At 48.7% G+C, this 25,956-nt stretch overlaps 1 protein-coding gene across 2 annotated transcripts in view; it reads right to left on the bottom strand.

Moving 5' to 3' along the window:
• Positions 1–6,576: 6,576 nt before the first annotated feature.
• LOC110525817 (clathrin heavy chain 1) overlaps positions 6,577–25,956 on the bottom strand; it is a 47,967-nt gene continuing 28,587 nt past the window's right edge. The window contains exons 9-33 of one of the 2 annotated variants that reach the window (XM_021606255.3): positions 25,578–25,730; positions 25,020–25,142; positions 24,499–24,636; positions 24,247–24,411; positions 23,586–23,766; positions 23,158–23,321; positions 22,744–22,869; positions 22,423–22,565; positions 22,010–22,244; positions 21,798–21,920; positions 21,488–21,633; positions 21,159–21,342; positions 20,807–20,999; positions 15,351–15,508; positions 15,079–15,243; positions 14,872–14,979; positions 14,571–14,738; positions 14,324–14,473; positions 14,060–14,191; positions 13,822–13,932; positions 13,547–13,717; positions 12,859–13,080; positions 12,269–12,295; positions 10,207–10,282; positions 6,577–10,048 (exon numbers count right to left, since the gene is read on the bottom strand). In XM_021606255.3, the coding sequence (XP_021461930.2) occupies positions 9,927–10,048; positions 10,207–10,282; positions 12,269–12,295; positions 12,859–13,080; positions 13,547–13,717; positions 13,822–13,932; positions 14,060–14,191; positions 14,324–14,473; positions 14,571–14,738; positions 14,872–14,979; positions 15,079–15,243; positions 15,351–15,508; positions 20,807–20,999; positions 21,159–21,342; positions 21,488–21,633; positions 21,798–21,920; positions 22,010–22,244; positions 22,423–22,565; positions 22,744–22,869; positions 23,158–23,321; positions 23,586–23,766; positions 24,247–24,411; positions 24,499–24,636; positions 25,020–25,142; positions 25,578–25,730 (3,684 nt within the window). In that variant the 3' untranslated portion in view covers positions 6,577–9,926. The remainder of the gene's footprint in view (positions 10,049–10,206; positions 10,283–12,268; positions 12,296–12,858; positions 13,081–13,546; positions 13,718–13,821; positions 13,933–14,059; positions 14,192–14,323; positions 14,474–14,570; positions 14,739–14,871; positions 14,980–15,078; positions 15,244–15,350; positions 15,509–20,806; positions 21,000–21,158; positions 21,343–21,487; positions 21,634–21,797; positions 21,921–22,009; positions 22,245–22,422; positions 22,566–22,743; positions 22,870–23,157; positions 23,322–23,585; positions 23,767–24,246; positions 24,412–24,498; positions 24,637–25,019; positions 25,143–25,577; positions 25,731–25,956) is intronic. The other variant, XM_021606256.3, reaches the window with a different exon arrangement.

Genomic DNA, 25,956 nt, shown 5'->3' with positions numbered 1-25,956 from the left:
GAGGGAGGAGAGACGGGGCAGTTCGGATACACACCAGAAGGGCGGGTCTGTCTCATCTTTTCACGCGCAAACCTCGCTATGAGGTGGAGCGCCACATTAGCATAACATACTGCAAATTCCCTAGTTCAGCAAACAAACGCAGATATGTCAATTAAAGTATCAACCCCATTAGACAGCATAGTGTTATTAACCACTTAAACTCTGCTGCCAAGCTGTTATCATATCATATCAAAACCACAACAAACATTTTATTTTGTTCCTAACCTCATTTACAAATTAGACCTTTGCTTACATGAACAAATACTTTAACATAATCACATTTTTTCCAGTTTTTTCTATTCTGATAATGGAGATGAACAGAAACTACTTTGAATTGAAGTGATGTAGCCTGTACACAAGGCCACATGTGTACAAAACCCCTACAATGACAGGTGGACACACAGAATGTTTGATCCGTATCTCCATCGGATGCTGTTCCCAAGATGAGGTCAAAGTGCAGCAGTACATATCTACCCCCACTGATCCAGGGACAGTTTTGCTCCTCAGCTCCAACTGGTGTCCCTCAGGACTGTGGCATCAGAAGTTAGAGCACAACACTCTCTCCATTATAGAAATATATGGCTTATTGCAAATTCAAAGTTAAAAACATTGCCTGACGTTTTGGTCAGAGACCATCATCAGCCAGACCATCAGGAGAGTCATGACTGTGGCAGAGGACTGGTCCTGGAACAGTGCTAGTAGAGAGTGAACGCTTTCCTTTGAGTAGTCTGGCCTGGTCACAGACATACAGTGGAGTCCGAAATTATTGACACCATTGATAAAAATTAACAATAATGACTGTATAAAATAAATAATTCTAATACTGAGCTATATTGTACGCTGTATATTATTTTATACTAATACAATTGCTTAGAGAAAGAGATTTTGTTGAACAAGTTATATTTCTATTTCTCAAAAAGGTAGGGATCAAAATCATTGACACCCTTAAAGATTCTTATAAATAAACTAGTCAAAAGTTAAGTATTTGGCCCCATATTCCTAGCACACAATGACTACATCAATCTTGCGACTCTACAAACTTGTTGGATGCATTTGCAGTTTGTTTTGTTTGGGTTTCAGATAATTTTGTGCCCAATAGAAATGAATGGTAAATAGTGTATTTTAATTTTTATTGTAAACAAAAATAAAATATGTTTCTAAACGCTTGTACATTAAAGTGGATGCTACCATGATTACGGATAATCCAGAATGAATCGTGAATAATGAGTGAGAAAGTTGCAGAGGGTAAAATATCACATCCACAAGACATGCTAACCTCCCGTTATTGGTAATGGTGAGAGGTTAGTATGTCTTGGGGGTTTGATCTTTAACCATCTGTAAACTTTCTCACTCATCATTATTCATGGTTCATTCAGGATTATCTGTAATCATGGTACAGTAGCATCCACATTAAATGTACAAATGTTTAGAAACATATTCTATTCTTATTTATAATAAAAGTGATTCCAAAATGACACAATAATACATGATTTACTATTCATTTCTATTGGGCACAAAATAATCTGAAACACAGCCAAAACAAACGCATCCAACAAGTTTGTAGAGTCAAAAGATTGAGATAGTCATTGTGTGCTAGGACTATGGGACCAAATACTAAACTTTTGACTACTTTATTTATAATAATCTTTCACCCCGAAAGATTCTTATAAATAAAGAAGTCAAAAGTTTAGTATTTGGTCCCATATTCCTAGCACACAATGATTCTGACCCCTCCCTTTTTGAGAAAAAAATGTATTACTTGTTACTAAATCTTTCTCTGAGCAATGTAATATCATTCACATTTTGTTGAGCATACAATATACAGTGGGCAAAAAAGTATTTAGTCAGCCACCAATTGTGCAAGTTCTCCCACTTAAAAAGATGAGAGGCCTGTAATTTTCACCATAGGTACACTTCAACTATGACAGACAAAATAAGAAAAAAAATCCAGAAAATCACATTGTAGGATTTTTTATGAATTTATTTGCAAATTATGGTAGAAAATAAGTATTTGGTCACCTACAAACAAGCAAGATTTCTGGCTCTCACAGACCTGTAACTTCTTCTTTAAGAGGCTCCTCTGTCCTCCACTCATTACCTGTATTAATGGCACCTGTTTGAACTTGTTATCAGTATAAAAGACACCTGTCCACAACCTCAAAGAGTCACACTCCAAACTCCACTATGGCCAAGACCAAAGAGCTGTCAAAGGACACTAGAAACAAAATTGTAGACCTGCACCAGGCTGGGAAGACTGAATCTGCAATAGGTAAGCAAACCAAGCTGAAGAAATCAACTGTGGGAGCAATTATTTGGAAATGGAAGACATACAAAACCACTGATAATCTCCCTCGATCTGGGGCTCCACGCAAGATCTCACCCCGTGGGGTCAAAATGATCACAAGAACGGTGAGAAAAAATCCCAGAACCACACGGGGGGACCTAGTGAATGACCTGCAGAGAGCTGGGACCAAAGTAACAAAGCCTACCATCAGTAACACACTACGCCGCCAGGGACTCAAATCCTGCAGTGCCAGACGTGTCCCCCTGCTTAAGCCAGTACATGTCCAGGCCCGTCTGAAGTTTGCTAGAGAGCATTTGGATGATCCAGAAGAAGATTGGGAGAATGTCATATGGTCAGATGAAACCAAAATATAACTTTTTGGTAAAAACTCAACTCGTCGTGTTTGGAGGACAAAGAATGCTGAGTTGCATCCAAAGAACACCATACCTACTGTGAAGCATGTGGGTGGAAACATCATGCTTTGGGGCTGTTTTTCTGCAAAGGGACCAGGACGACTAATCCGTGTAAAGGAAAGAATGAATGGGGCCATGTATCGTGAGATTTTGAGTGAAAACCTCCTTCACTCAGCACGGGCATTGAAGATGAAATGTGGCTGGGTCTTTCAGCATGACAATGATCCCAAACTCACCGCCCGGGCAACGAAGGAATGGCTTCGTAAGAAGCATTTCAAGGTCCTGGAGTGGCCTAGCCAGTCTCCAGATCTCAACCCCATAGAAAATCTTTGGAGGGAGTTGAAAGTCCGTGTTGCCCAGCAACAGCCCCAAAACATCACTGCTCTAGAGATCTGCATGGAGGAATGGGCCAAAATACCAGCAACAGTGTGTGAAAACCTTTTGAAGACTTACAGAAAACATTTGACCTCTGTCATTGCCAACAAAGGGTATATAACAAAGTCTTGAGATAAACTTGTTATTGACCAAATATTTATTTTCTACCATAATTTGCAAATACATTCATTAAAAATCCTACAATGTGATTTTCTGGATTTTTTTCTCATTTTGTCTGTCATAGTTGAAGTGTACCTATGATGAAAATTACAGGCCTCTCTCATCTTTTTAAGTGCGAGAACATGCACAATTGGTGGCTGACTAAATACTTTTTTGCCCCACTGTAGCTCAGTATTTTAATAATTTATTTTATACAGTTATTATTGCTCATCTTAATCAAGGGTGCAAATCATTTCAGACCCCACTGTGTGTGCTTTCACCAACTCCCCTGACTATGGTTGTCATGTCATAGGAGTAGCTAGACTGACAGAGAATTTCGCCAGTGTCAGGCAAGGCAAGGACCAGTTGGACAGTGTAGAAAGTCTGGCACCTGGCCCACTGGTCGAATCAATGTTGTTTCCACTTCATTTCACCCCCCCCCCCCCCCCCCCCAAAAAAAAAAAAAACGTGATGACGTTGAATCAACGTGGATTTGCAGAAAGTCATCAACATAAGGGCATTTCATATTTTTTTTACCCAACTCTGAACCTAAATCGAATTAAATGGTGGCATGTTTTGTTGAATTCACATTAGTTGACAACTCAAATGTAAATCAAAACTATACTGAACAAAAGTAGAAACACAACATGAATAAATGTCAACAATTTTACAGAGTTACAGTTCATATAAGGAAATCAGTCAATTGAAAGAAATTCATTAGGCCCTAATCTAGGCCCACCCATTTGGTCGCCAGGCCCACCCACTGGGGAGCCACCGTGCTTCTAAATTTGCATTGTTTGCTGTTTAGGGTTTTAGGCTGGGTTTCTGTATAGCACTTTGTGACATCTGCTGATGTAAAAAGGGCTTTATAAATACATTTGATTGATTGGTTGATGTGGAGGTCCTGGGCTGGAGTGGTTACACTTAGTTTGCGGTTGTGAGGCCGATTGGAAGTACTGCCAAATACTCTAAAACAACGGAGGCAGCTTATGGTAGAGAAATTATATGGCAACAGCTCTGGTGGACATTCCTGCAGTTAGCATGCCAATTGCACGCTCCCTCAAAACATGGGATATTTGTGGTGTTGTTTTGTGTGACAAAACTGTACATTTTAAAGTGTCCTTTTATTGTCCCCAGCACAAGGTGCACCTGTGTAATAATCATGCTCTTTAATTAGCTTCTTGATATGCCACACATGTCAGGTGGATAGATTTATCCTGGCAAAGGAGAAATTCTCACTAATAGGGTGGTAAACAAATTGTGCACAACATTTGAGAGAAATAAGCTTCTTGTGAGTATGGAACATTTCCAGGATTTCTTTTAGCTCATGAAACACAGGACCAACACTTTACATGTTGCATTTAGATTTTTGTTCAGTGTAGATGTTGAACTGACCTAGTACGTTCTGGTGATACATTTTCCAACAACTGTTTAGACAGATTATTTAACTTATATTTCACTGTATCACAATTCCAGTGGGTCAGAAGTTTACATTAACTAAATTGACTGTGCATTTAAACAGCTTGGAAAATTCCAGAAAATGTATGTCATGGCTTTAGAGGCTTCTGATAGACTAATTGACATAATTTGAGTCAATTGGAGGTGTACCTGTGGATGTATTTCAAGGCCTACCTTTAAACTCAGTGCCTCTTTGCTTGACATCATGGGAAAACCAAAAGAAATTAGCCAAGACCTCAGAAAAAAAATTGTAGACCTCCACAAGTCTGGTTCATCCTTGGGAGCAATTTCCAAATGCCTGAAGGTACCACGTTCATCTGTACAAACAATAGTACGCAAGTATTGACACCATGGGACCATGGGTATTGACACCATGGGAAGGAGATACGTTCTGTCTCCTAGAGATGAATGTACTTTGGTGCGAAAAGTACAAATCAATCCCAGAACAACAGCAAAGGACCGTGTGAAGATGCTGGAGGAAATAGGTACAAAAGTATCTATATCCACAGTAAAATGAGTCCTATATCGATATAACCTGAAAGGCCACTAAGCAAGGAAGAAGCCACTGTTCCAAAACTACCCGTAAAAAAAGCCAACTACGGTTTGCAACTGAACATGGGGACAAAGATCATACTTTTTGGAGAAATGTCCTCTGGTCTGATGAAACAAAAATAGAACTGTTTGGCCATAATGACCATCGTTATGTTTGGAAGACAAAGGGGGATGCTTGCAAGCCGAAGAACACCATCCCAACTGTGAAGCACGGGGGTGGCAGCATCATGTTGTGGGGGTGCTTTGCTGCAGGAGGGACTGGTGCACTTCACAAAATAGATGGCATCATGAGTCACCAAATTATGTGGATATATTGAAGCAGCATCTCAAGAAATCAGTCAGGAAGTTAAAGCTTGGTCACAAATTGGTCTTCCAAATGGACAATGGCCCCAAGCATACTTCCAAAGTTGTGGCATTGGCTTAAGGACAACAAAGTCAAGGTATTGGAGTGGCCATCACAATGCCCTGACCTCAAGCCCATAGAAAAATTGTGGACAGAACTGAAAAAGCGTGTGCGAGCAAGGAGGCCTACAAACCTGACTCAATTACACCAGCTCTGTCAGGAAAAATGGGCCAAAATTCACCCAACTTATTGTGGGAAGCTTATGGAAGGCTACCCAAAATGTTTGACCCAAGTTAAACAATTTAAAGGCAATGTTACCAAATACTAATTGAGTGTATGTAAACTTCTGACCCACTGAGAATGTGATGAAATAAATAAAAACTGAAATAAACAATTCTCTGCTATTATTATGACATTTCACAATCTTAAAATAAAACTGGTGATCCCAGCTGACCTAAGACAGGGAATTTTTACTAGGATTAAATGTCAGGAATTGTGAAAAACTGAGTTTAAATGTATTTGGCTAAGGTGTATGTAAACTTCCGACTTAAACTGTAGATTTTATAGTGTTGATTGCATTGTCAAAAATAAAAGAAGCAAGAACATCTTAAAAGTGGAGAAAAAAAAACACCAAACCTGATCAAGGAAGTTTGTGAATGACCTGTAAATTTACCAAGTCAGATTGAATGGAATAAGTTAACAATGCAAACACTTGACTTAAACCCTTCATCATAAGGACGCATAACAATTAAACAACATTTAACTGGACAGTTACCATTAGCTGAGATTAACCATTGTGACTGTCTAACAGTGTTGTCGGCTTTATGACCAAAGGTTCTTAGTAAAACCCAGGGTTGATAGTACGACAATGCAAACACATATTACCAAATATACATCCAAGTTCCCTCTAGAGTTACTACTATGAGCATTGCGAAATGATCACAGACAGATAATGTGTGTGTAAACTTTATTATCCTTCAGAGACCGTGACTTGTGCAGATACGGTAGTGCTTGTACACAGTTTAGATTTAGTTTTCCTACAAAACCCCAATACAACGTTTTTACAATGTCGCGGCACAGCTCAGGGTCCAATGGACAACAGTGGACATGGCCGTCTGTCCGGATGCACAAGGCCAGATTTACCCATAAACCCTAGCGATAGTTTTCCAGAACATTTATCAGACAGGTTCTACTTGAACAGGAAGAAAACGAACCCCAGGATGATGGCTGCTGCAAGCAATCATGCTGAATAGTTTCTGTTTGTATTCTGCTCTTTTTGTATTTTGTCATTTTCTTTAAAAAAAAAAGTATCATAATAATGATTAAGACTACAACAATGCACTATAGACAATACACTATTTTATTCCATAATGGACTTATTTGCTTATTTAAGTATCGCAACATATCTTAAATTATACACTGTTTTTTTCAGTACATGAATTGTTAACTCTGAACCACTGGTACAGGGATACATACGAGCTCTATTCCTCTAGTATGTTTTTATTCTCTGTGTAACATTTGAGTTTCTTCGACCATTCTGTTAGTTGTTGCCAATGGTGAGACAGTAGAAGGCTTCAAAATACATTTGTTTAGTTTTGAACACAACATAGGTAATACTTGGTATATGTGTAACATGGAAATTGTGCTCCTGGTTGCATTGTTACAGCATTATATGTTTGGCAGCACATGCACAGACATCAGCATATCGCAGTTATGTTTCACATCATCAACAACCAGAGCTGTGGGATCCTGTACCGTACATCACAGTGTAGTGGAGAGACCCAACGTCCATCTTGACTTGGTTATTATCAGATAATACGACTCTAGTGAAAAGAAGGGACAGCGCAAACCTTCCCAGTCTTGGTGTTGTCAACAGATCCCTACATGCTTGATAAACTACACACAGACAGTACACCATAACCCAAGTAACTAGTATTCCTAGTCCATATAGTACTGTATCTCCAACACATGGTACCTGTTAAGATCTCTATTGCACAGAAACAGTCTTGAAACAAACATAAACAATGACTCAAATTTGAAACCTCCTCCTGTATAAGGCCTAGCAGTGCTTAGAAGAGGGTGGGGGAACTCGGTGCTGCTCCCCCTTCACCCGCCCCCTCTCTGGCTCCTCAGTAACAAAGTCTCTGTACCATCAGTGCTGTATTATAATCTCTAGAAAAACATTAGGATTTAAAAAAAAGAAGCTGTTCTATGGTTGACACAGTTGATGCAGTCTATAGAACAGTAATAGAATAGAGAGGTGTACTGTACATTAGCAACATCTTATTAGTTATTTTCTCTAAGAGCTAAGCGCTGTTGTCATGCGGTGCGTGTTGAATGGCGGGTGGGCTGGTCAGTTCAGCCTAAGTAGAGGGGTCACTTAGTCTTGCTGTATTCCATTGGAGGGAGAGGGGAGCAAGAGGAAGTGGGAGTGAGAGGTGAGGAGAGATAGGAGGTGGGGGCAAAGTGGAGATCTTTTCAGTTGAGAGATTTGGGTGTGGGGGTTAGGAGTGTCCATAGGTGGGCTAGGTGTGTCTCAGAGTAGTGAGATTGGGAGTATCCAGGGTGTCAAGGCAGGGAATACATATAGAATCCATAAGCAAGCTGTATCTGTATCCCAGTGCAGGGTAAGTGTGGTTCAGGTCGGGGCCTGAGGTTGGCCGAGGGGGGCGTGTTAGAAGCTCCAGGTAGAATTATTACATGTCTATGCCTCCCTACTACATGTTGTAGTTGTAGGGAGGCTGGGTGGGGTAGAGGCGGTCTACATGTTGTAGTTGTAGGGAGGCTGGGTGGGGTAGAGGCGGTCTACATGTTGTAGTTGTAGGGAGGCTGGGTGGGGTAGAGGCGGTCTACATGTTGTAGTTGTAGGGAGGCTGGGTGGGGTAGAGGCGGTCTACATGGTGTAGCTGTAGGGGTGCTGGGTGGGGTAGAGGTGGTCTACATGTTGTAGGGTGGCTGGGTGGGGTAGAGGTAGTCTACATGTTGTAGTTGTAGGGGGGCTGGGTGGGGTAGAGGTAGTCTACATGTTGTAGTTGTAGGGGGGCTGGGTGGGGTAGAGGCGGTCTACATGGTGTAGCTGTAGGGGGGCTGGGTGGGGTAGAGGTGGTCTACATGGTGTAGATGTAGGGGGGCAGGGTGGGGTAGAGGTGGTCTACATGTTGTAGGGAGGCTGGGTGGGGTAGAGGTGGTCTACATGTTGTAGGGAGGCTGGGTGGGGTAGAGGTGGTCTACATGTTGTAGAGAGGCTGGGTGGGGTAGAGGTAGTCTACATGTTGTAGTAAGGCTGGGTGGGGTAGCGGTGGTCTACATGTTGTAGTTGTAGGGGGGCTGGGGGGAGTAGAGGTGATCTACATGTTGTAGTTGTAGGGAGGCTGGGTGGGGTAGAGGTGGTCTACATGTTGTAGTTGTAGGAAGGCTGGGTGGGGTAGAGGTGGTCTACATGTTGTAGTTGTAGGAAGGCTGGGTGGGGTAGAGGTGGTCTACATGTTGTAGTTGTAGGGAGGCTGGGTGGGGTAGAGGTGGTCTACAAGTTGTAGTTGTAGGGGGGCTGGGGGGAGTAGAGGTGATCTACATGTTGTAGTTGTAGGAAGGCTGGGTGGGGTAGAGGTGGTCTACATGTTGTAGGGAGGCTGGGTGGGGTAGAGGTGGTCTACATGTTGTAGGGAGGCTGGGTGGGGTAGAGGTAGTCTACATGTTGTAGTTGTAGGGAGGCTGGGTGGGGTAGAGGTGGTCTACATGTTGTAGTTGTAGGGGGGCTGGGTGGGGTAGAGGTGATCTACATGTTGTAGTTGTAGGGGGGCTGGGGGGAGTAGAGGTGATCTACATGTTGTAGTTGTAGGAAGGCTGGGTGGGGTAGAGGTGGTCTACATGTTGTAGTTGTAGGAAGGCTGGGGGGAGTAGAGGTGGTCTACATGTTGTAGTTGTAGGAAGGCTGGGTGGGGTAGAGGTGATCTACATGTTGTAGTTGTAGGGAGGCTGGGTGGGGTAGAGGTGATCTACATGTTGTAGTTGTAGGAAGGCTGGGTGGGGTAGAGGTGATCTACATGTTGTAGTTGTAGGAAGGCTGGGTGGGGTAGAGGTGGTCTACATGTTGTAGTTGTAGGAAGGCTGGGTGGGGTAGAGGTGATCTACATGTTGTAGTTGTAGGAAGGCTGGGTGGGGTAGAGGTGATCTACATGTTGTAGTTGTAGGAAGGCTGGGTGGGGTAGAGGTGATCTACATGTTGTAGTTGTAGGAAGGCTGGGTGGGGTAGAGGTGGTCTACATGTTGTAGTTGTAGGGGGGCTGGGGGGAGTAGAGGTGGTCTACATGTTGTAGTTGTAGGGGGGCTGGGGGGAGTAGCCTGGGGCAGCGTATCCGTAGCCTCCTGGGTATCCAGGCTGGGGTGCCACTGGAGCCGAGCCTGCCGTCAACATCAGCTGCTGACCTGTACACACACACACAGAATTGTTATCTTTCATCAATAATAAACAGCTGTCTTTCTAGCGTTGCATTCAGATTCCCTTACTCATTTCCCTCCCTATGCCAACTGATTCCAGAAAGTTTAACCAAGCCTTTTAATATAAATTGCATTACCGAACCTACCGAAAACTATGGGGGTGGGTTCTGTGACTTCTTCCTCAGTCTTCCTTTGGCTTTCTGACTCCTCCAGTTTATCCACCTGAGAACAAAGGGTCAGACAGAGGTCAGAGAGAAAAGCCAGTCAGTCGCCTAATGGGTGGGCTCACTATAATAAAACTGTGGCGTTGTAAAATATTTGTCAATTAACGTCCTACAGAGATACATTCTGATAATATTTTATTGGTGATGTTAACTTTTGTCATGAAGACAACAATATGCATAAATATTATACTTCACCTTTCAATATCAGACTTTATAGACTAGTATCTATTTCTACAGTGAGGATGCCTTAGAGAAGATGCCATGCGGGATTGGTGAGAAACTACAGTTTTCCTTACAAGTGAGGGAGCATCTTTAAACTACTCTAGAAGCACTGTATACAGCAAGGCTTGTGAAAGTTAATTTTGTATTCTCTGTGTTGTGGAGAAGCTTGGCCCATGCCAAGATGCTAACCCTCCACTTTGCACTCCACGCAAAACACATCCCAGTCCAGGAGGAAAAACAGACAAACCTCAATCACAACTTAACATGCTTCAGCTACAGGGCACTCCTTCTTGCCTAACAAAATGCAATATTTCACCAACTTATCTAGAGCAGTTTATCAAAAGTATTTTGCTTGGTTAAGAGCATGCATCTTTTTTAAACTGTGAACTGCTATCTTATCCAAACCTAGTTGAGGTAATTTTCCTCAAGTAAATGTTTAGCAATCTTCGCAGGCAGTGCTTCAGAAGTGTGAGCAGAGTAATAATAGCTTTGAAGATGTGACTTGTCTGTATAAACAATTATCTAAAAAGAACTAAAGAATTAGAATGTCATAACTACAAAATAAACTGGCAGTGTGAATGGTAAGAATTTCAGCAGCAGAAAAAACTACAAGGGAGTATGTGCCTCCTCTGATAAATAAAATAATGAAAATGCATAGAAAGCTAATTGATGGTGTGCAACCCAAATGGTACCCTATTCCCTATACAGTGCACGATGTAGGGAATAGGGTGCCATTTGGGATGCACAGCAGTGTGTGGGAGAGGTGGTTTTGGTTCTCTGTGGCTGTATAGCTAGCTAGTGGCTGCATAGCTAGGGGATGCTTCTCACAATGTGGTATTGTGCACTACGGTGTTACTGTACATAGCTGTTAAAGCTACATGAGAATACTCCGACAGAACTGTGTTTGCAGCAGGGGGCTTCGACTCCAGTCCTCCAGGGAGGGCCAAGTGTCTGCTGCTCTTCATCTCCATGCTCTCTGGCAAATCACTGATCAGTTTAATGGCAGACATAGGAATCCAGCAGACACTGCAGTCCTGGAGCTGCTAACTACTAGCCTGGTCCCAGATCTGTTTGTGCTCATTGCGGTCATTAGTCAGGCCAAATATTGACATGGTAGAACAAACAGATTGTCACTCAGGCTAGCTGACTACTGATGCGGAGGACTATAGTGCAGCACCTTTTGTCATGTGTTACTGTTCTATCATACTGTTCTATCATGTGTTCCTGTTAACCAGGACCTCTATCATGTGTTCCTGTTAACCAGGACCTCTATCATGTGTTCCTGTTAACCAGGACCTCTATCATGTGTTCCTGTTAACCAGGACCTCTATCATGTGTTCCTGTTAACCAGGACCTCTATCAAGTGTTCCTGTTAACCAGGACCTCTATCAAGTGTTCCTGTTAACCTGGACCTCTATCATGTGGGGGTGGGGGGGTGGGGGGTCCCAGTAGGTAAAGGGTGGCCAGTCCTGGTTCTAGGGGGTTGAGTGTGAGCATGGCTTTTGTTGCCCCGCTCTTACATATCTGATTCAGTCTTCAATCTAGAAAGACTAAAGGCTTAATCAGGTAGGTTGGTGCTGGACTGAAACAGAACCCTGCACCCCCTGTGACGCTCTAAAGAACCAGGACTGGCCAGACCTATGTTAAGGATTCTCAGTCTACATACAAGTCCACGCTAGGTTCTTACATCAGAAACCTAGGGTCTATGTTAGAACAGGAAACAGACAGAACAAAAAGGAGATAAATAAAGAGAGCCAGAGACCGTCACCTTCTCCTCAACCTCATCAACCTGGAAGAGAACCCACAGAGATGAGCTCACATATCTTGGGGTCAAAGGTTACAGGAAGTGGTGTCATTACTACACATTGTTCTAGAGGAATGGTTGTCTTCCCCACTTAGAGTCTCATGTTTTAACTTAATTACAAACACAAAGTGAAGAAATACAAAATAATAAAGTTGTGTGAAAGCTTTCTCCATCAGCGTTATCGCCATATTTAAAGTAAACTTTCCACTATTTTAATTTGTATTACCAAAAGTATTTATCTAAACCCTGTCTGCTTTTACAATACCTACAGAGAGAAGGTCAAGGACAACTGTCCATCTCTTACAAGAAGAGAAAATTCTGGAAACCAGTCAAATTAGCAGGAAGAAATCCATTATTTAGCTTACTACATTTTCACCGACCGAAATTAAGATTTGGTGTACGTCCCAAATGGCACCCTATTCTCTATATAGTGCACTACTTTTGACCTGGGCCAATAGGGCTCTGGTCAGAAGAAGTGCACTATATCAGGAATAGGGTGCCATTTGGGACACAAAAAAAGTGCTCGCCGTTTTTGGAGCAGGACTGACCTTGGTGAGGTACTCCCTCATGACTTGGATGAAGTATGGCATGGCAAAGTCCATTATGTTGTGTCTCCAGGCCAGCTCCAGCACCACGTCAGGGTGCAACAGGTCATAGGAGGCAAACAGACAGGCAGCGAAACACTCCTTCCTGCCCTCCTCCAGGAACCACTGCAACAGGGTCTCAGCCAACTCAGCATCCTTAGACTCAGCAGCGTACAGCATTCCATCCTGCCAAACACACACAGTAAGAGTGGGGGGGGGGGTTGATTGATTTGATTAAAAGATTGATTCGAGACCAAAGTCATGTCTCTGCAGCATACAGCATCCCATCTTGAGACAGACTGACAGGGGAAGAGATAGGTGGATGAAACACGGGAACATTTTGATTCTCACAGATGTTGCACCAATGGTTACATATGATTACAAAGCTGAAAAACTACGGAGGAGAAAAGCGTCTTCCTTCAGTTATTTCAACAGGGTGTGGCTGACTAAATATTCACTATTTCCATCCTCCAAAGCAAAACAGTGCCCCCATCAGGCTCTAGTCAAAGTAGAGTGAAGTGTGAAAATGTCCCAGAAAATATTTACAGTGCAAGACAAGTAAAAAAAAAAATATATATATATAAATAATAAAAACTTCTGGATCCAGGTGCTGGTTTGGCAGGAACAACTAGTATCCCCCAAAAATTTTAACCTTGTATAATTTGTCCTTCTTGCAGAGTTCCACGCTCTGTCTCCAGCGGTTGTTGCCTTTGTAGAGGTATGCTGCGATGCGTCTGAACTCAATCAGCTCATGCTTCTCCAGTCTCTGGGCCAAACCAATGGTGTCAAAGTTATCATATGCATCGATAGACGCCCTCAGACCCTATGGACAACACAGACATACAAGTCATGCTTCCTGGAGACCACAACACATAATGCCATAGAACAACATAAGAGCATAACTAGAACACACACACACTCCCTCACCTGGTAGTCCTCCTCCTCTGTCAGCAGGTTATTGAGGGCCTCGTTGACTCCCTTGTTGTTATGACTCTGAACTGACCTCAGGTAAGGCTTTACCAACTTCAACTGGTTAACCTGGAGACCCATGCAAGCGTCATATTATTTGGTCTTGCGTTGCTGCTAAATTTGCAGGGTTGTAGTATTGTGGGAACATGTTTTTCAGTCTATTCCGGGTTTAATGACAGGTGTTTTGACTGATTACCTTGGTGAAGTAGCTGACCGTGCGGCTGTGGTCTAACCGTGGTGACAGTATGGTCAGAAGGTCGTTCGTCAGCAGAGGTTTGTTGTCCAGGTAAAAGGAAAGGGATTTGTAGTACAGCTCCACATTGGCCACCTAGAAAGAGTCATACAACACAATGAAGTTCCTTGCGGAGAGAGGTAGCTACAGTTGAGGTTAGAAAACGTTCAGCCCTTCAGTGAGGTTTTCAACTGTTTTGTGAGTGAGGAGCCGATGAGGTCGTGCTACCTTGGCAATGATGTCCTTGAACTGCACCTCCTTCCAAGCGTCGGTAGGGTGTGACATCATCGTGAGGACAGCGTTGTCATATTCCTCGTATTTATCATACAGAAACACTAACTCCGCCCACAGATGGGACTGCTCCGCCGCTCGCAGCACCTGATTGGGCAACCACAGGAAGTGAGGTCACATAGACGTGACAGATATGGGGAAAAAGATAAATATTTACAATCGTTTTATTTAGAGAGAGAGACACCTTAGGGATGTTGACGCGGGACCAGAAGAGTTCCAGGTGTTCTCTCATCTTCTGGGGTTTAAATTTGGAGTAGAGGATGGCCAGCTCTGTGAACATGCCCATGTGAGCGCGCTCCAAACCCAACGCGGCCTCCAACAGGCCTATCAGCTCCTCATAGTAACCCCGGTCCTGATGCACACAGACACGAACATGAGTTAACCACAGACACTGTACAGACACCTAAACTATCTGAAAACATTCCCTTTACCTGGTACTAAACTATAGAGGACACCAGCAGGTTAAAGTGATTCAGGGGATTTACCTGGTAGTAGCTGATGAGCTCCTCCAGTTCATCAGCGTGGATAACAATGTGTAGACCACAGATCTGAGCCAATCGAAACTCTTCCCCATCCACACACGCACAACACACCTTGAGAGAGAGAGAGAGAGCGAAGTCATGATGCACAACCCATCAAATGACTTACACGTACGTACAGCACAACATGTGTGTAAGAATGTTTAGATGTACCTCCTTCCAGGTGCGTGTGCTGTTGGCTTTCCTGGCGCTGTCCACAGCAGCTTGGTACTCTCCTAGGTGTACCAGCGTGGATGCCAGGCGGGCAAAGTTGGACACGTTATTGTACAGCAGCTTGGCAGCATCGTACATCCCTTCTTCATAACACCTATCTCCTACCTGCAGGAGGACAAAGAGAGGGTGAGTTCAAAGTTGAAACCAAACGTCTCAGCGAACAATGTTCCATGTTGATAAATGTGCATTTTGCATGTATTTGACACATTTACCTGTTGTATATGGGCGTTGTTAGGGCCGCTGACAAATTCCTCTAGTTCGGCCAGTCTGACAGTTTTAGCCAGAGCAAAGATGAGCTCTGTCTCTACATACGACTCTCTGGCCTTCTTACGAGCCATCTGAAGGAACTTCACCAGATCCTCCCAGTTATCTAAAACACACACACACACACAATCAATTCTATACATTACACACACATACAGTGCATAGGAGGCTTCAAGTGAACTCTTGTTGGACGTATCCCCCCTACTGCCTAGTTGGACGTACCCCCCCCCCCTACTGCCTTGTTGGACGTATCCCCCCCCCTACTGCCTTGTTGGACGTATCCCCCCCCCTACTGCCTTGTTGGACGTATCCCCCCCCCCCCCCTACTGCCTTGTTGGACGCATCCCCCCCCCCCTACTGCCTTGTTGGACGCATCCCCCCCCCTACTGCCTTGCTGGACGCATCCCCCCCCCTACTTCCTTGCTGGACGTATCCCCCCGCCACTGCCTTGCTGGACGTATCCCCCTGCCACTGCCTTGCTGGACGTATCCCCCTGCCACTGCCTTGCTGGACGTATCCCCGCCACTGCCTTGCTGGACGTATCCCCGCCACTGCCTTGCTGGACGTATCCCCGCCACTGCCTTGCTGGACGTATCCCCGCCACTGCCTTGCTGGACGTATCCCCGCCACTGCCTTGCTGGACGTATCCCCGCCACTGCCTTGCTGGACGTATCCCCGCCACTGCCTTGTTGGACGTATCCCCCCCCCCTACTGCCTTGTTGGACGTATCCCCCCCTCTACTGCCTTGTTGGACGCACCCCCCCCCCTACTGCCTTGTTGGACGCATCCCCCCCCTACTGCCTTGCTGGACGCATCCCCCCCCCCTACTGCCTTGCTGGACGCATCCCCCCCCCTACTGCCTTGCTGGACGTATCCCCCCCCCCCCTACTGCCTTGCTGGACGCATCCCCCCCCCCCCCTACTGCCTTGCTGGACGTATCCCCCCCCCTACTGCCTTGTTGGACGCATCCCCCCCCCTACTGCCTTGTTGGACGCATCCCCCCCCTACTGCCTTGTTGGACGCATCCCCCCCCTACTGCCTTGCTGGACGCATCCCCCCCCCCTACTGCCTTGCTGGACGCATCCCCCCCCCCTACTGCCTTGCTGGACGTATCCCCCCCCCCCCCCCTACTGCCTTGCTGGACGCATCCCCCCCCCCCTACTGCCTTGCTGGACGTATCCCCCCCCCCTACTGCCTTGTTGGACGCATCCCCCCCCCTACTGCCTTGCTGGACGCATCCACCCCCCTACTGCCTTGCTGGACGTATCCCCGCCACTGCCTTGCTGGACGTATCCCCGCCACTGCCTTGCTGGACGCATCCCCCCCCCTACTGCCTTGCTGGACGTATCCCCACCCCTACTGCCTTGCTGGACGCATCCCCCCCCCTACTGCCTTGCTGGACGCATCCCCCCCCCTACTGCCTTGCTGGACGTATCCCCCCCCCCTACTGCCTTGTTGGACGCATCCCCCCCCCCTACTGCCTTGCTGGACGTATCCCCCCCCCTACTGCCTTGTTGGACGTATCCCCCCCCCCCCCCTACTGCCTTGTTGGACGTATCCCCCCCCCCCCCCCCCACTGCCTTGTTGGACGTATCCCCGCCACTGCCTTGTTGGACGTATCCCCCCCCCCTACTGCCTTGTTGGACGCATCCCCCCCTACTGCCTTGCTGGACGCATCCCCCCCCCTACTGCCTTGCTGGACGTATCCCCACCCCTACTGCCTTGCTGGACGCATCCCCCCCCCTACTGCCTTGCTGGACGTATCCCCCCCCCTACTGCCTTGTTGGACGCATCCCCCCCCCTACTGCCTTGCTGGACGTATCCCCCCCCCTACTGCCTTGCTGGACGCATCGCCCCCCCCTACTGCCTTGCTGGACGCATCCCCCCCCCTACTGCCTTGCTGGACGTATCCCCCCGCCACTGCCTTGCTGGACGTATCCCCAACCCTACTGCCTTGCTGGACGCATCCCCCCCCCTACTGCCTTGCTGGACGCATCCCCCCCCCTACTGCCTTGCTGGACGCATCCCCCCCCCTACTGCCTTGCTGGACGTATCCCCCCCCCCCCCTACTGCCTTGTTGGACGTATCCCCCCCCCCCCCTACTGCCTTGTTGGACGTATCCCCCCCCCCCACTACCTTGTTGGACGTATCCCCCCCCCCCACTGCCTTGCTGGACGCATCCCCCCCCCCTACTGCCTTGCTGGACGCATCCCCCCCCCCCCTACTGCCTTGCTGGACGCATCCCCCCCCCTACTGCCTTGCTGGACGCATCCCCCCCCCTACTGCCTTGCTGGACGTATCCCCCCCCCCCCCTACTGCCTTGCTGGACGCATCCCCCCCCTACTGCCTTGCTGGACGTATCCCCCCCCCTACTGCCTTGTTGGACGCATCCCCCCCCCCCCTACTGCCTTGTTGGACGCATCCCCCCCCCTACTGCCTTGCTGGACGCATCCACCCCCCTACTGCCTTGCTGGACGTATCCCCGCCACTGCCTTGCTGGACGTATCCCCGCCACTGCCTTGCTGGACGTATCCCCGCCACTGCCTTGCTGGACGTATCCCCGCCACTGCCTTGCTGGACGTATTCCCCCCCCCCACTGCCTTGTTGGACGTATCCCCCCCCCCCTACTGCCTTGTTGGACGTATCCCCGCCACTGCCTTGTTGGACGTATCCCCCCCACTGCCTTGCTGGACGTATCCCCCCCCCTACTGCCTTGCTGGACGTATCCCCCCCCCACTGCCTTGCTGGACGCATCCCCCCCCCCTACTGCCTTGCTGGACGTATCCCCCCGCCACTGCCTTGCTGGACGTATCCCCCCGCTACTGCCTTGCTGGACGTATCCCCAACCCTACTGCCTTGCTGGACGCATCCCCCCCCTACTGCCTTGCTGGACGTATCCCCCCCCCTACTGCCTTGTTGGACGTATCCCCCCCCCCTACTGCCTTGCTGGACGTATCCCCCCCCCTACTGCCTTGCTGGACGCATCGCCCCCCCCTACTGCCTTGCTGGACGCATCCCCCCCCCTACTGCCTTGCTGGACGTATCCCCCCGCCACTGCCTTGCTGGACGTATCCCCAACCCTACTGCCTTGCTGGACGCATCCCCCCCCCTACTGCCTTGCTGGACGCATCCCCCCCCCTACTGCCTTGCTGGACGCATCCCCCCCCCTACTGCCTTGCTGGACGCATCCCCCCCCCTACTGCCTTGCTGGACGTATCCCCCCCCCCCCCCCCTACTGCCTTGTTGGACGTATCCCCCCCCCCTCCTACTGCCTTGTTGGACGTATCCCCCCCCCCCCCCACTACCTTGTTGGACGTATCCCCCCCCCCCCCCCCCACTGCCTTGCTGGACGCATCCCCCCCCCCTACTGCCTTGCTGGACGCATCCCCCCCCCCCCTACTGCCTTGCTGGACGCATCCCCCCCCCTACTGCCTTGCTGGACGCATCCCCCCCCCTACTGCCTTGCTGGACGCATCCCCCCGCCACTGCCTTGCTGGACGTATCCCCCCGCCACTGCCTTGCTGGACGTATCCCCCCCCCCCCTACTGCCTTGCTGGACGCATCCCCCCCCTACTGCCTTGCTGGACGTATCCCCCCCCCTACTGCCTTGTTGGACGCATCCCCCCCCTACTGCCTTGCTGGACGCACCCCCCCCCCCCCTACTGCCTTGTTGGACGCATCCCCCCCCCTACTGCCTTGCTGGACGCATCCACCCCCCTACTGCCTTGCTGGACGTATCCCCGCCACTGCCTTGCTGGACGTATCCCCGCCACTGCCTTGCTGGACGTATCCCCGCCACTGCCTTGCTGGACGTATCTCCGCCACTGCCTTGCTGGACGTATTCCCCCCCCACTGCCTTGTTGGACGTATCCCCCCCCCCTACTGCCTTGTTGGACGTATCCCCGCCACTGCCTTGTTGGACGTATCCCCCCCACTGCCTTGCTGGACGTATCCCCCCCCCTACTGCCTTGCTGGACGTATCCCCCCCCCTACTGCCTTGCTGGACGCATCCCCCCCCCCTACTGCCTTGCTGGACGTATCCCCCCGCCACTGCCTTGCTGGACGTATCCCCCCGCTACTGCCTTGCTGGACGTATCCCCAACCCTACTGCCTTGCTGGACGCATCCCCCCCCCCTACTGCCTTGCTGGACGTATCCCCCCGCCACTGCCTTGCTGGACGTATCCCCCCGCTACTGCCTTGCTGGACGTATCCCCAACCCTACTGCCTTGCTGGACGCATCCCCCCCCTACTGCCTTGCTGGACGTATCCCCCCCCCTACTGCCTTGCTGGACGTATCCCCCCCCCCCCCCTACTGCCTTGTTGGACGTATCCCCCCCCCCCGCACTGCCTTGCTGGACGTACCCCCCCCCTACTGCCTTGCTGGACGCATCCCCCCCCCTACTGCCTTGCTGGACGCATCCCCCCCCCTACTGCCTTGCTGGACGCATCCCCCCCCCTACTGCCTTGCTGGACGCATCCCCCCCTACTGCCTTGCTGGACGCATCCCCCCGCCACTGCCTTGCTGGACGTATCCCCCCGCCACTGCCTTGCTGGACGCATCCCCCCCCCCCCACTGCCTTGCTGGACGCATCCCCCCCCCCACTGCCTTGCTGGACGCATCCCCCCCCCCACTGCCTTGCTGGACGCATCCCCCCCCCTACTGCCTTGCTGGACGTATCCCCCCCCCCCTACTGCCTTGTTGGACGCATCCCCCCCCCTACTGCCTTGCTGGACGCATCCCCCCCCCTACTGCCTTGCTGGACGTATCCCCCCGCCACTGCCTTGCTGGACGTATCCCCCCCCTACTGCCTTGTTGGACGTATCCCCCCCCCTACTGCCTTGTTGGACGCATCCCCCCCCCCCTACTGCCTTGTTGGACGCATCCCCCCCCCTACTGCCTTGCTGGACGCACCCCCCCCCCTACTGCCTTGCTGGACGTATCCCCCCGCCACTGCCTTGCTGGACGTATCCCCCCGCCACTGCCTTGCTGGACGTATCCCCCCCGCCACTGCCTTGCTGGACGTATCCCCGCTACTGCCTTGTTGGACGTATCCCCGCTACTGCCTTGTTGGACGTATCCCCGCTACTGCCTTGTTGGACGTATCCCCGCTACTGCCTTGTTGGACGTATCCCCGCTACTGCCTTGTTGGACGTATCCCCGCTACTGCCTTGTTGGACGTATCCCCGCTACTGCCTTGTTGGACGTATCCCCGCTACTGCCTTGTTGGACGTATCCCCGCTACTGCCTTGTTGGACGTATCCCCGCTACTGCCTTGTTGGACGTATCCCCGCTACTGCCTTGTTGGACGTATCCCCGCTACTGCCTTGTTGGACGTATCCCCGCTACTGCCTCAGTTTCCTTGCTTTTCCATGTTCCTCACACAGTGTGATGTGTTGTCTTACTGTTCTTGCTGGCAGCGCTGACCACCTCCATGTAGGCTGACGGGTCATCGGCTTTGATGTAGGAATCGATGGCCTCTTTAACCAGGTCTCTCTGGAGCTGGGCTCTGGCCAGTTGACTCCATACCGCAGCCTCATTACAACGCTCTGCAAACTCATAGGCTCTGTCCAGGTTACTGATTTGCTCGATCAGGACCTAGAGAGACAGTTGGTCAGTATAAATAAAGACGTCCAATGATAAAATATTTGTAAGGTGCAGAAAGAAAAGTCAAGAAAAGCATTGTTGGTGCATTGAAACAAAACAGGGTACAATGATTAGCTAAATATTTTGCATTATCTTCAGACTCTTGTTAACCTGAATGGCGGAGGTGTTGACGTCAAACTTCTTGAAGATGGCGAAGGCCTCCTCGAAGAGCTCGTTGCTGATGGCGATGTTAGCGATGTCGGGGGCGTCGTAGTTGTCCAGGCGGTTGACGTACTCCATCACACGGGTACGGTCTGCCTTGATGGCCGTCAGGATCAACAGGTTCTGGAGGTTTCTGAGGGAGAAACAGAGAAGACACACAGAGGCTAGATAAGACTTCCAACTACAGGTATTCGTAGAACACTGAAATATTTGAGTCTTTCCAACCTCCGTATTTAAATGCGAGGCCAAGTAAAGTGTTTGTGTGCGTGGTGACTGACCGGTGCTCGCTGAAGACTGAGTTGTCCAGTACAATCTTCTCCAGTAGTTCAATGAGCTCATTGGGCAGGTCAGCTGTCATGAAGGCCTTGACCGTCACAGACACCTCCTCTGGGTCCTGGGTCTCTGACAGAGCGGTCTGCACCACCTGGGAAACACAATGAAACACAGGTCAGAACACAGGGAGATGCAGGTCAGAACACAGGGAGATGCAGGTCAGAACACAGGGAGATGCAGGTCAGAACACAGGGAGATGCAGGTCAGAACACAGGGAGATAACAACATAGTGTTATTGGAGGGTATTGTACTTACCTGGTCTATGAGCTGGCGTCTATAAGGGTTATTCTCCTCAAGAACGTTGGCCCATAGTTCTGGGTCTTTCCGTCGGACCAGGTAGCGAGCCTCACTCTTGAACAGGGAGTTCTCATTGCACACCTACAGCAGAGCACAATGAAACCGAACCAATCAATGCATTAGTCATCTCCTGTGGGTGTGTGCGGTGTGGTGTGTATGTGTGTTCAGACCTTGATAAGGTCCAGGTCACACTGGCCCCTCTCATAGGCGACACAGGCGAGGTGGGGGTCTCTCTTCTCACAATACTTCCCCACTACAGCACTGTCGTAGAAGGTGTTCTCCTTCAAGAAGCGCTCCGGGGTGTTGTTACTGTCAATGTAGATCTTAGCCAAGGCATTGTGGGTAGCCGGCTCTTCACAGCCCTCGTGGATACGAGACTCAAGCCACGACAACAACAGCTTCAGTCTGGAATACACACAAAATCTTGAGAAACCCTTGTGAAACATTTTGTCTGGGATCTTTGAGGCATTGCCTCACCAGGGGGAAAGGACAGGCCTGAAAGTTCTGACAACGTGTTCTCCCCATTTGAAGAACAGGGGCCGACAATGTTGGGAGACCACATGCGTAAGTGATGTGTCTGTACCTGTTCCTCTTCTCCACCTCTGCCACCAGCTCATCAGTGGAGAACTGTCCTCTCACCACCATGATCAGGTTCTTAATGACGTCTTCAGCACAGTCTACATCCAACAGACCTCCTATCACCACTGGCAGACGGCTGGGGTTCACCTACAGTACACACACATCAAGGCCAGGCAATAGCAGGCAATGGCAATTACAGCAACAAAATAAAATAAAAAGTGCTATTTATTGGTAAAACCAACAATAAAGGTATCTTGACATCTCTCTTCCTTCCCTGCAGTGCTGTGTTCCTCACTGGGCCTCCTGCCAGGCGGAAGGCTCTTACCTTCTGAACGTAAATCTCTATGTACTTCTGCAGAGTGTTGCGGTAGAGATAGAGCACCAGGTCATGGACAAAGTCAAAGCGGTCACACACTATGATCAACGGCAGCTGGTCTGTCAATTTAGCCTCCTGATGGGGGAGAGAGAGAGGCAACACAGAACATCAATAGTCACATTACAATAGCAAAAGGAAGCTGATATCCCATGAAACAACTGTGAAAGGTGAGAATTCAGTCTGGTTCGTGTCACTTCCGATCTTACATGTAACTGAAAGCTAGTGAACCTGGTTTGTAGTCTTCCAGGCTAAACATTTTAATTGTATTTTTTTAACATTTTAGTCATTTAGCAGGCACTCTTATCCCGAGCGGATTATAAATAAACATTCACCTAACCAACACTGCTGGGGTAGCCCCCGTACCTTGAGGAAGTTCTTGACCCTGTCCGGGTCGTAACAGTTGCTCTCTCTACAGATGCGCTCCACTTCCTTGATCTGGCCTGTCTTACAGGCCGCCTGGATGTATTTAAAATGGACGTCAGGGTCCTGGCTGAAGTTCACTATGGAGCCCAGGAAGTAGAACAGACCTGGGAGAGGAAGAACACCGTTTCACAATTGAATAGGTTTCATAGTTTCCCTGTGAAAACATATGGTAGACTAGGCTCTAGCATCCTAGGCTCTAGCATCCTAGGCTCTAGCATCCTAGGCTCTAGCATCCTAGGCTCTAGCATCCTAGGCTCTAGCATCCTAGGCTGTGCATGTGTGCCAGGGTCTGTGGCTCTAATAGTTGGACCACATAGACCACAAGCCGACACGTTTTTAAACATAAGAGAAGCAAGACCCAGGCGTACCCTCGTAGCTCTTGAAGGACTCAAAGAGCTCCACCAGGGTGTTTGTTCCCAGCTGCTCGTGGTATTTAGATGCCACCTGGACACACAGCTGAAGGTTCTGTCTGATGTTGGCTGATAACATGGCCCGAAGACACTCTACTGAGTCCTCTACTGACAGGGCGCCAAAGAAATTCACCAGCCACTACAAGGAGAGGGTTAACACAAAACACATTTTATTTGTCACATGCGCCAAATACAACAGGTGAAATGTTGCAGTGAACCTTACAGTGACATGCTTACTTATAAGCCCTTAACTTCTTAAAGCATTGTTGGTTTAGGAAAAAATAGATAAGTAGAAAATAGAAAATAAAAGTAACAAATAATTCAACAGCAGCAGTAAAATAACAAGCGAGGCTATATACAGGGGGTACCAGTACAGAGTCAATGTGGAGGGGCACCGGTTAGTTGAGGAAATATGTACATGTAGGTAGTTAGTGACTATTTATAGATTATAAACAGAGAGTAGCAGCAGCGTAAAAGAGGGGTCTGGGTAGCCCTTTGATTAGCTGTTCAGGAGTCTTATGGCTTGGAGGTAGAAGCTGGTAGAAGCTGGGTATAACACACGAGAGAGAAGAGAACAAGAGAGGTTACATTTGAACCCACCCCACATACACCTACGTACCTCAGGGTTGAGCAGGTGTGTGTGTACGACAGCCCGTTTGATGTCGAACAGGTCAGTGTAGTGCTCTAGAGCCCTCTGTTGCAGTCCAGCCTTCTCACACAGCTGGGCGATGTGGGCTCGGTCATAGTGACTAAACATCTGGTTGCCAAGGATCGCGTCGGCTACCTGGATACACACAGAACCACCAATTACAACACATACTGCACCAACAGAAACACAACAAAACATTATGAAAGGTGTGTGTGTTTGTACCTGGGGGGCGTGGATGAGGTTCATCTCCAGTAGGCGTGTCTGTAGGTGTCCCTCGGCTGGCTGATTGTTCTTCAGAGCGTCCAATAGGAAGGAGGTACACTGCTGGATCAGACTTCCCTCCATGAACACATCCACTATCTACACAAATCACAAGGGAGAGAGCGGGGACATTAGCAGCCAATAATACTAGAGAAAGAGGTAATCAAGCGTCACAGGGACATAATCCTGCTGGATAAGGAAGTGCATTGCTGGATTAGATAGGATGAAGTTACCTCTAAATTGCTGATTCTAGGGGTATGTCCCAAATTCACACCATATTCCCTATACAGTGCACTACTTTTGGCCAGGGCCCATAGGTCTATGCTTGTGGGCAACTTTTAGCCAGAACCAGTTATGACAAGAGGAGGAGGGGAATGTTGATATGCCCTTAAAAAGGAGGAATAACAGACAGGGGAGGCCCCTCACTGGGCAGTGTGTGTGTTCACGCAGGCCTGTGTGTCTGTGCTATGTGCGTGTGTTACCTGGTTGATGTTGGCCAGGGGCTCCTCATCTGCCACCAGCATCTGAGAGAACTGTAGACCCTGTTCTGGACTGACCCGCATCACATTCCTCAACAGAAACACCCAGTCTGGAGAGTAGCCCACCTAGGAGAGGAAAGAGAGGGAGAGAGAGGGAGAAAAGAGGGGGGAGAGAAAGAGGGGGAGAGAGAGAGAACAGAGGGGGGAGAGAGAAAAAAGAGGGGGAGAGAGGGAGGGAAAGAGCAGGGAGAGAGAAAGGGGGAGGGAGAGCAAGAGAGGAGAGTCCACATAATGCTGTCATCTGACAAGACAATATGGGCAAGCTGACATTTTAGAACTAGGTACTTCAGGTCAATCAAATGTACTACTAAAACAGTGTTGTCTTATTAAATCATGATCATGGCAGAATGCTATGAGATACTCTGAGTTGTGTCTCCCAAATAGCATCCTATTCCTTCATAGTGCATCACTAGCCATATGGATAGTGCTTTATATAGGGAATAGGGTACTATTTGCAACACATCCAAAGGGAGGTCCATCCATTCTCAGAGTGAAGTGTACCTTTTTGGCGTAGAGCACTATCTTCTGGAACTGTCCGGTCTCAGCAAAGCACTGGATCACCTTGCTGGGTACGTTGGCTCTGAGGTAGACACTGAGGGCTAGCGTAGGATCTACTGCCTTAACCAGGTCACCAAGCTCCTCACAACACTCCAGCTACACACACGCAACACATCAACTTTAGCTATACTGCAATTTCAGGGTAAATATACAAGCACAAAGGGAATCGATTGACAGACTATGGAGGGGGGACCTCTGTGTTTAGTTTTACCCCTTTTTCCTCCCCAATTTCATGGTATCCATTTGCTAGTTACAGTCTTGTCTCATCGCTGCAACTCCCGTACTGGCTTGGGAGAGGCGTAGGTTGAGAGCGGTGCGTCCT

This window comes from Oncorhynchus mykiss, chromosome 6, assembly GCF_057628025.1.
Source record: "Oncorhynchus mykiss isolate SJ-2025 chromosome 6, ASM5762802v1, whole genome shotgun sequence".
In the NCBI taxonomy this organism is placed as follows: Eukaryota; Metazoa; Chordata; class Actinopteri; order Salmoniformes; family Salmonidae; genus Oncorhynchus; species Oncorhynchus mykiss.
This window is presented reverse-complemented; position numbering and strand designations above follow the sequence as displayed.